The sequence below is a fragment of the Acomys russatus genome, chromosome 1 (assembly GCF_903995435.1).
Source record: "Acomys russatus chromosome 1, mAcoRus1.1, whole genome shotgun sequence".
Classification (NCBI taxonomy): Eukaryota; Metazoa; Chordata; class Mammalia; order Rodentia; family Muridae; genus Acomys; species Acomys russatus.
The window spans coordinates 6,117,093-6,127,295 of record NC_067137.1 but is presented as its reverse complement, the minus strand read 5'-3'; the positions used below and the strand labels follow the sequence as shown (position 1 = coordinate 6,127,295).

Below are 10,203 nucleotides of genomic sequence, written 5' to 3'. Positions count from 1 at the left end.
AGTAATGTAATAGTACCAAAGAAAGTTATAAGTCAAGGTATTTTTCCAGTGTGTGTGTGTGTGTGTGTGTATGTGTGTGTATGAAAAAATCAGGTATGTGCTGGTACTACTTTCTATCTCTATTTTATTTTGGTCTATCTATCTATCTATCTATCTATCTATCTATCTATCTATCTAGAGACAGGATTTCTCTTTGTAGCCTTGGTTGTCCTGGACTTGCTTTGTAGACCAAGCTGGCCTTTGAACTCAGAGATTCACCTGCCTCTGCCTCCCATGAGTGCTGGGATTACAGGCTGCATCACTGCACCCAGCTTATTTTGGTTTCTTATACCTCTACCTCCCTTCCAACCCCTGACCCCAACCCTAGGTAGGAGAGAAAGAAGGTTAGAAGGGAGAGGGGACGGAGTTCTCGTTAGCTACTTCCGGCTGCTTAGGATTCTCTGGTTCTTTGGGGGAAATACCAATATCGGTCTTCAGGATTTCCAGCTGTCCATCGAACCTGCAGCTTTCTTCCTCCTACGACTGTCTCTTTGAAGAGTCCCTCTTGGAGCAGTTTTCTGACTGTTTCATCGAAGCATTCTCCTGAAAGTGTTCTTTCTCTCTCTCTCTCTCTCTCTCTCTCTCTCTCTCTCTCTCTCTCTCTCTCTCTCTCTCTCTGCTCTGATATTTATACCTTCTCAGAGTCCTCAGAAGTAAACGATCTGTAATTGGCAAAGACCATGCCCCTTTCTGAGGGCCTCTGAGCTGCAGGAGGCAATTATCACTAGTGGACAAACTAAAATCAGCCCCATATCTCACTCTTGGGGATTAAAGCAAAAACATTTTTTTTTTTTTTTTTTTTTTTTTGAGACAGAGTTTCTCTGTGTATCCTTGGCTATCCTGGACTTGCTTTGTAGACCGGGCTGGCCTCAAACTCATAGCGATCTGCCTGCCTCTGCCTCCTGAGTGCTGGGATTAAAGGCGTGCACCACCACGCTTGGCTTCATAACTGGGTTTTTAAAGAAAACAAAACTTCCACTATAGATAGGTTATAGCAAAGGGGGCTGGTGGGAGGGTAGGCTCTTAGAGGCCTCAGATCTGATTTGATGGCAGTTTTAGTCTTTGAGTCAGTAGAAGCTAAGGGGTCTGTACATTTTACAAAGACTTTACCTGATAGTCACAAGGCTGTTAGGATAAACACCGAGGTGGCCAGTAAGCAGCTCTTTAGGAGACTAAAATTAGCCCAAGATAATTTGGCTCTGGACTTGCAACATTTCAGCTCTCCATAATCACTTACATCTTAATAAGTTTATTAGCCCTATAAATATTTATAACATTCCAATTTTCTCTAGGCATCAATTTACACCTCTCCCTTTGTGTGCCTGTGTGTTTGTTTGTGTGTTTGTTTGTGTGTGTATGTGCGGGTGTGTATGCATGCGGATGTGTTATTTCTAAAACAGTGTATTATCTGCTCCCATTCACTAGCTTGTAAGTAAAACAATATGCAACCTCTTTGCCCCTTTGTTTTTTGCTACACCACCTCCAGTAGAGACCCCATGACAATGCTGTTCCGTGGGCCTGAGGCGATAACCTCAAAAAGGGAGAGTCTTCTGGAAAAGGCCATGGTGTTCTTTCCCTTGGAGTGTTGGTAGCGGCCTGCTTCCTGCTATGCCTTCTTATTTGCTCTATTATTCTTCTCACGCATAGTCAAGGCAACAACAAGGTGACCAGGGACACGGTGCCAGGAGGTGAACTGGACAAAGCCCCAGCCTAGGAACCGCAGAATGAGACGCCTCCTCCAAATGCGCCTGATTTGTTACTAGCCATCCTGAAAGTTTTTAAGAATAATAAAACAATGGGGAACTTTTTCAATGAATTACAGCAAAAGGAGGCAGTTAAAAAATCCCCCTAATTAAATGAAGGATCTTTACCAAAGGCAGAGTCAATTTGAGGAAAAGGTAACTCAGACAAGAGTGAAAGTAAAAGCAGAATTTTAATTCCTACAATACAAAACTCCATATGGCGTGGCATCTGTATTGAAGGGCAGTCTCTGGTGTCCTCCTAGATACAGAGGACCCTATAGATTGGTTACTACACTTCGTCCACCTCTCCCCTATACAGGAGGGGATGGATGGGTAGCCATTGATGGGGAAAAGCTGTCAGACATTGACTAACAGCAAAAAGTTAATTTTACAGAGGACTGTCTCCGGCCCCTGGCTCAACCTGAGAATGCAGTCTCTGCCTTTGGGAAGTTAATGACTTAGAAACAATGATGTTATTAATATGTACCGTATACTGTATAATCTATATGCCTGATTGCTTCACCGACCCCCTTGAATCTACTCCATAGAAAATGTAACCACAAAACACTCCCTGTTTCAAAATGTGTATAATAATCTAGACTGCTTGCCTGCAAAATACACTCAAACGGCCTCTGTGTTTGTCTCTGTTTGTCACCACCGGATCCTTGCCCACCAAGTCTTCGAGGACCCTCGTCCCAGGGACCCCCCATACCCGACTGGGGTGGTCCACGGCAGTTTTTCCTTTATATTTATGGAGACAGGATCTTGCTACACAGAACCCCAAAGCAGGTTATTTATTTTAGACACTGTCTCATGTAGCTCAGACTTGCCTCCCAACAATATAGTCAAGGATGATACTATACTGAGCTTCGCCCTGTTGTGGGGTCTGCTTAAATCCAACATAACTCAGACACCAAGTCAATGCAGATGACAAAAGTTTATTGTAATCAAACCCTGATCGATCAACGTTGCAGAACAGCCTTGGGAGATGAACTACGACCCGAAGGGACTTTGTACAGCATATTTAAAGGATGAAACCGTAAAGCGAGGGCGAGCAGGGTGGGCTGTAGCGCTGTCCGATCATATTTTGACATAAGGGGTTGAGCAAGGGAGTTTCCATCAACCAGGATAGGAGTGGGTTCCTGGGGCTGAGAACATGAACTTAGTTTGACTCCACCAGCAAGATGGCTGGACTCAGACAACTGTCTCCTTACAAGCCGTCCCTGAGATGTCTGGACTCAGACAATGTCTGCTTACACCAGAAGCTGTTCAGCTATTGGGAGGTCCCCAGCTCCCCTAGGGTCGGGGCACCGAATTTAGTTTCGCCGTGTTAGGATTCTGCTTCAGCATGCCTACTTGTGACGTCATTGCCTCTCTGCCATAGGCGTGGCCCTATTCAGGGCTCTATAAAAGGACAGACCCACCTACCCCCTCTCTTTCTATCACTTCTCTCCCCCACCCCCCTCTCTCTTCCTCTGTCTCTGTCTCTTTCTGGGGCACCCCTCTCTCTCCTTTCCTTCTCTCCCCATGCTCATCCAATAAACCTAATCTAAACCTTGAACTTTCGACCCTTCTGATCCTACCTCCGCGGAGCTGGGTGTGTGCTACCACACTCATTTCCAAAGTCGATTTTTAAATCTTTTTTTTTTTTTTGGTAGAATTTTAAATTTAAATGAATGAAAGAAAGAAAGAAACTCTTGTGTATGTGTTTGTCTGTGGGAGCGCAAATGTCTGCAGCTGACTTCTCCTACCCCAAAGGAGAATGTGGAGTTTACAGGTCAGCGTGAGCTGCAGGAGTGCTGGGAACGGACGTCAGCTGTAACTGTAAATACACTACGAGGTTAAGAAACTGCTGAACCGGGGCTGGAGGGATGGCTCAGCGGTTAAGAGCACTGACTGCTCTTCCTAGAGGTCCTGAGTTCAATTCCCAGAAACCACATGGTGGCTTACAACCATCTATAATGTGATCTGGTGCCCTCTTCTGGTGTGCAGGCATATATGCAGGCAGAACACTGCATATATAATAAATAAGTCTTTGTTTAAAAAAAGCTGAAAAACTGCTGAACCATCTCTCCAGGCCCCACAGAGTCTTTTTTGTTTTTTCGAGACAGTGTTCCTCCGTGTAGCCCTGGCTATACTGGAATTCACTTGGTAGACTAGGCTGGTTTCGAATTTACAGATCCACTTGCATGGCCTCCTGAGTGCTGGGGTCAAGGGCCTGTGCAACCACACCCGCCTTCCAAAGTGTCTTGAATTAGTTTACGCACGGACGAAATTCGAAACTGAGTTAGTGAGAGGCTGTGGAGAATAAACATGAAATATTAAAGTGGGCTGTGTCCGGCAAGTGTGGGTCACACATTAAAGACTGGGTCGAGAAAAAAAAAAAGTTAATTGTTCTTTGTTTACAAGTTCTCTGCGATTTCACTCCCCTGCTTCCGGTTACTTGATAGACAACTTCCTAGTTGACCCCGCCTACCCTAAACTACCCACCCACCTGGGCACCAGGCGGAGCAGACCTGAAAGCGTTGCTACTGGAGTTGTTTTAAAGATGCGCGTCTGCAGGTCATCCCGCCTGCAAGTCGGAGGGCATGCGCAGTCGCTAGAGCCTGGGAGTACGCGGGAATCTGGGGCCTCGTTCGCTTATGATTGGCTATCGCGGTAGACTCCCACCCACCAAGGCTCAGCGCTGCGTGCTGATTGGGCGAGCCCACGAGGCCGGACGCGGCTTAGCGGAGAAGGGAAGGGGAGGCGGGAAACGACCGTGCGGGCTCTGAGTCGCGCAGTAATCTCGGGAGTGGGGGACCCTGTGTGGAGACGCTGGGAAATGGCGGTGCAGCCGAAGGAGACGCTGCAGTTGGAGGGCGCGGCCGAGGCGGGCTTCATGCGCTTCTTTGAAGGCATGCCGGAGAAGCCGAGCACCACGGTGCGCCTCTTCGACCGCGGCGACTTTTACATCGCTCACGGCGAGGACGCGCTGCTGGCGGCCCGCGAGGTGTTCAAGACCCAGGGCGTCATCAAGTACATGGGGCCGCCAGGTGAGGGCAGCCGCGGCGCCCGGGACCGGCTGGGGGTGGGGGAGCGTCGGGCAGCTCCGCAGCGCCGAGGCCCGGGGCCGAAAAACCCGGGCGCATCCAGCTGGGTCGGCGGAGCTGCTCCCCAGAGCCCGGGGGTGGGGTGGGGGAGGGCTATTGGTTTGTCTCTCCCCACAGCGGTAGAGCTCGCGACAAAACACCTCTTCGTCCAGGCAGCCTCCCGAGTTGATGGGATTGAAGTCATGTGCCACCGTGCTTACCTCCGAGTCTGTTACAGTCCGCAGCCTAAGAGTGGAGTGGTGGGCGCTTGGGAGACTTCTTTTCGTTACCATCATTTTTGCCAATAAAGCTTATTATTATTATTTTTTAAAGCGTACCGCTTGACGTGATGCGATGGACCATTTTTTGAAGAGCAGTGTTGCGAAGTGGTCAGGACCGGGGGTGGGGGTGGGGGTCTGTTCTGGAGCCGAACTGGCCGGATTTCAGTTGCAGCGCTCCTATTGTTTGTTGTGTGCGCTTGGGCTAGTTGGAAAGCTGTGTTAATTGTTTTCTGCTACCTGGTTCTACTTCTAGCTGCAGACCGCATTTGTGGCCTAGGTAGATAGATGACACCCCCTCCCCGGTGCTCTTTTTTTTTTTTTTTTTTTCCTTCTCTCCCAATTAAAATGGAGTGTGAGTTCTAATTCTTATGCTGTCATATGCAAACGGATGCTATAGACAAAAGCTAGCCCTGGCTCTTTCTGCCTTGCCAGTGCTGGGTGGATAGCCTGATGTCACCACACACAGTTGTATTCGGTTTTGTTGGACAACTATTCCTTACCTTGAGTTAAAGAGTGATACACACATATACATACAAAATAAGTCACGTGTCCATTATTAGTTTCTCGTTTCCCCACAGAAACTTCCCGGCCCCTGCCACTAGTTTATTTTCTTTCTCTAGGGATGCAACACGTAAATGAAGTGATACTTTGTTTTTGCTTCAAGGCTTATCTGTGTTATCAGTATATCATTACTTTTGGTTGCTAATAGCTCCTTGTTCCTGGGGTTTGTTTTGGTATGTTTTTTGTTTGTTTGTTTGTTTTGAGACAAGGTCTCATTTAGTCTTGGCTGCCCTGGGACTTGGTAGGTTTACCAGATTGCGTTCGAACCTCACACTGCCTCTGTCTCCAGGGGCTAAAGGCGCTCACCACCAGGCTCCGCCGAGCTGGTCTCTTGAACCTGTACTTTCATTTGCATCTGTACCCATTTTCCCCCAAGAGTGCACTGAAAGGTAAGCTTTTGGCAGGGTTCTGGAGGCCATCCCATAGGCCCCGGTAGGTTTTTGCTGATAGTCATATTCCTCTCGAGCCTGCATCTGGTGTCTGTTGACTGACATTTTACCTGCTTAATTGTCATCACATAAGGATCCATTATTATAAAGCCCTGTGATTAGAGAGAGCCTTACGTATGCATCACCACAGTACGCCGTCTAACCCTGGCACAGTTGAGTGCAAGTAAGGGTTACACATTATGCTCTAGAGAGGCTTGTGCGAATTTGAGTATATTCCTTCTGCGAAGAAGAAGATGGGTAATTTAAAGTTCTGGTCATTTGTTTCACAGCAGAAAAATCCTATTCCCTCCATCTGTTGGCTTTTCAGCAATTTAGAGTATACACAGACAAGCCCTTCAGATGCATGTCAGCAAGCATGTACTGCCTGTCTGCGTGTGACACACACACACACACACACACACGCACGCCGCGTGTGAGGCATGTCCAGAGGATAAGCAGCTAACTTCTTTTGAGATACAGGTTCCATGATGAAGCACAGGATGGCCTCTGCCTCTGCCTTCCAACCTGCTGCTTGCTGCCTTGTCTCCCTGGTGTGCACCACCTTGCCTAGGAAGTCGGTCTCTGTGATGCTAGGATTAGCACAGGGGAACCAGCTCACTCACTTCCTCAGTCCTTCTTAGAAACCCACTGAACAATGAGTTCCAGTTAGTAAAAAGACCAAGAAATGTTTCTTTGGGTTCTAGCTAGAGAAGCCAGGCGGTGCGGCACACGCCTTTAATCCCAGCACATGGGCAGGCAGATGTCTGACATCAAAGCCAGCCTTCTTTGTATAGAGTTTAGGACAACCCCAAAACCTAACCACAAAGAACAGACGGCCTTGTATATGTGCGAGGGTGTCATGAGGGGGTGAGCCTTACCGCAATGCTTCAGAGAGCCCTGTACTGACCTACCCGTTCTTTTTTTTTTTTTTTTTTTTTTTGAGACAGTTTCTCTGCGTAGCCTTAGCTGTCCTGCTCTCGCTTTGTAGACCAGGCTGGCCTTGAAACTCACAGTAATCCACCTGCCTCTGCCTCCTGTGTGCTGGGATTAAAGGCATGTGCCACCGCGCCTGGCTCAGTCTTTGCATTTTACTTTTCAAATTGAGAGCTGTTAGAATTTTCCCCTGATTTTGAGATAGTGTCTTACTTTATAGCCCTGGCTGGCTTTGGAACTTAACATGAGCTCACAGAGATCCTCCTGCCTCTGTCTTCCTAGTATTACAGGACTCACCGCCAGACTGGCCTCTTAAACATTTATGTCTTTGATTTTATTATGTATGTGTTTTGTCTGCATGTCTGTCTGTGTATCATGCCTGGTGCCCAAGGAGGCCAGAAGAAGGCATCAGATTCCTTGGAATTGGAGTTAAAAATAGGTTGTAAGTGGCATGTGGGCGCTGGGAAAAATTGAATTTTTATTCCAATGGCTGGTGTGGTGATTTTATTTGTGTGTGTAGTAAAATATACAAAATTTTAAAGACTTTATGTATATGGGCATTTTGCTTGCGGACCTTTCTGTGAGGAAATTGGATCCCCCGGAACTGGAGATACAGATGGCAGCTATCTGTGGGTGCTAGGCCCCTAACCCAGGTCCTCTGAAAGAGCAGCCAGTGCTCTTAACCACCAAGCCATCTCCAAATCTCACCCTTTTTTTTTTTTTTTAAGATTTATTATGTATACAGTGCTCTGCTTGCATGTACAGCTGCATGCCTGTATAGAGGGCAACAAATCACATTATAGATGGTTGTGAGCCCCCATGTGGTTGCTGGGAATTGAACTCTGAGCCATCTCTGCAGCCCCCTCCTTTACAGTCTTATTTTATGTATATGTGCACCACTTGTGTGCCTGATGCAAATTTAGAACAGAAAGGACATCATCGGATCTCCTAGAAATGGAATTGCAGCCAGTTGTGGGCTGTTATATTGGTGCTGGGAACTGAGCCTGCCTGGGTCCTTCGCAAGAGCAGTTAAGTACTCCTAACCTCTAAGCCATCTCTTCAGCCCCAGATTTTATTTTTTTTAATAAAGTGCTTGGTGTGTGTAGTTGACTCTGTTTCTTAGCAATTAAACTTTATTATACAACCCAACTAGCTCATACAAGAAGTAAAAAGGTTAAAGGGACAAAAGAGTGAACCTTCCGGTAGCCGTTCCATGGGATGGGTCCTTAGGTGTCTCTCTGGCCCGCGTGCTGGTCCAGCTGGTCCGCTGCTCTGCACGCTCACTTTGTTGTTCTCTCTTCCCCAACTCCCTGAGTCACGTGGGAAGGACCGGTGAAGGCCAATTAGAAAGACAATAGTCCAGGTGGGGTTCCCAGGTCTGCTTCCTTAATTCCAGACCCAGGATGGCTCCACTCAGTCTGTCACAAGGTATTCATGGGGTGCCCCAAGGGTAAAGCCCGCCAAGACTGCTCCCACCTGTGACAAGGCTTATTCTTTACCACAGTGTAGATCAGAATTAAGTTTGAAATACTTATTTTCCATCTAAGACAGGGTCTTGTCCTTGGTACTGTTTGCGTTTTGGAGGACTAATATTTCATTATTGTGAGAGGCAGTTCTGCACTGTTCATGCTAACAGCTTCCCTGCTCCTGTCCACTAGAGTCAAGTGTTGCTGCTCCTGTGACACCTTACATGACTTTCCATATTATCACCTGTTCCGTAGAGGAGCAGGGTCATTCGCTGAGAAAGTTTGAATGTTTTGTCTGCATGTATGTATGTGTGCCATGTGTGTTCGTGTTCGTGGTCTCTACAAAGGCAGGAATAGGGCATCTGGTCCACTAAGGCCAGAGCTACAGATGGTTGGGAGCCACCATGTGAATGCTGGAAATTGAACTTTGGCCCTCTGCAAGAGCAGCCAGTGTTCTTAGCCTCTGAGCCACCTTTTTAGCCCCTGAAAACTCTTGTTTTGTTCTTTGTTTTGTTTTGTTTTTTTTGAGACAGAATCTCATTGTGTATTGTCCTGCCTGGCCTGGACCTAGACCACAGACCAGCTTGGCCTTTCACTCTGAGGTCTTGCCTGTCTCTGAGTGCTGGAGATGTATGTCACACCCAGCTCCTCGAGGACTCTATGTTGACTGTAGGAATCTAGACTATATATAACCAAAGGGGAGGGTCGGCAGTTTATTAAAACTTGTGATAAAATTTGATTTTGGAACTTTCTCTTTTCAACACATTGGGAGCCTGAAGTATTTACAGTGTTTCATGGATCATGGTGATGCTGAAGAGATTGACGGTACTGTAACAGGCTCCACGGATATTAAACTTAGTGATAGGAATTGTGTGTACTCTCTGACTGGTGGAGTTCTGTGTAGGGGACAGTGCTAAAGGGAGACTTTGGTGTATTTGGTTGAACCTTTGACTAGTGAGGCTGAAAAATGACTAGGTTTTGTTTCGTGTTGCTGAGAATCTCTCCCAGGATGTCAAACATGCTAGAAAAGTGATTTAATGCTGAGCTCAGGGCTGGAGAGATGGCTCAGTGGTTAAGAGTGCTTCCTGTTCTTCCAAAGATCCTGAGTTCAATTTCCAGCAACCACATGGTGGCTTAAAACCATCTATAATGTGATCTGATGCCCTCTTCTGGCCTGCAGGTGTGTGTGCAGGCAGAACATTGTATGTATAATCATAAATAAGTCTTTTTTTAAAATGCTAAAAAAAAGAATGCTGAGCTCAACCTCAGCCCTGAACAATTTGTTTGTTTGTTTGTTGCTGTTTTGAGACAGGGTTTCTCTGTGTAGCCCTGGCTGTCCTGGACTCACTTTGTAGACCAGGCTGGCCTCGAACTCACCTGTCTCTGCCTCCTGAGTGCTGGGATTAAAGGTGTGCACCACCATGCTTGGTGTCCTTTGTAAATTTATCTATTTGTTTTGTTTTTGAGTTTCTCTATGTAGCCCTGTCTATTCTGGAACTTGCTCTGTAAACCAGGCTGGCCTCAGACTCACAGAGGTCTGCCTGCCTCTGCCTCCCAAGTGCTGAGATTAAAGGCATGTGCCACCATCTCAGCTAATTTATTTTTATTCACTTATTTGTGTATGTGTACAGGTATACAGGTGTGCAGGAATCGGGTCTTTCCTTCCATCCTGAGGGACCCAG

General features: G+C 46.9%; 1 protein-coding gene across 1 annotated transcript in view; it reads left to right on the top strand.

Annotated features, from left to right (window-relative positions):
• Nucleotides 1-4,529: 4,529 nt before the first annotated feature.
• Msh2 (mutS homolog 2) overlaps nucleotides 4,530-10,203 on the top strand; it is a 52,592-nt gene continuing 46,918 nt past the window's right edge. The window contains exon 1 of the mRNA XM_051158353.1: nucleotides 4,530-4,816. Within this exon, the coding sequence (XP_051014310.1) occupies nucleotides 4,606-4,816 (211 nt within the window). The 5' untranslated portion in view covers nucleotides 4,530-4,605. The remainder of the gene's footprint in view (nucleotides 4,817-10,203) is intronic.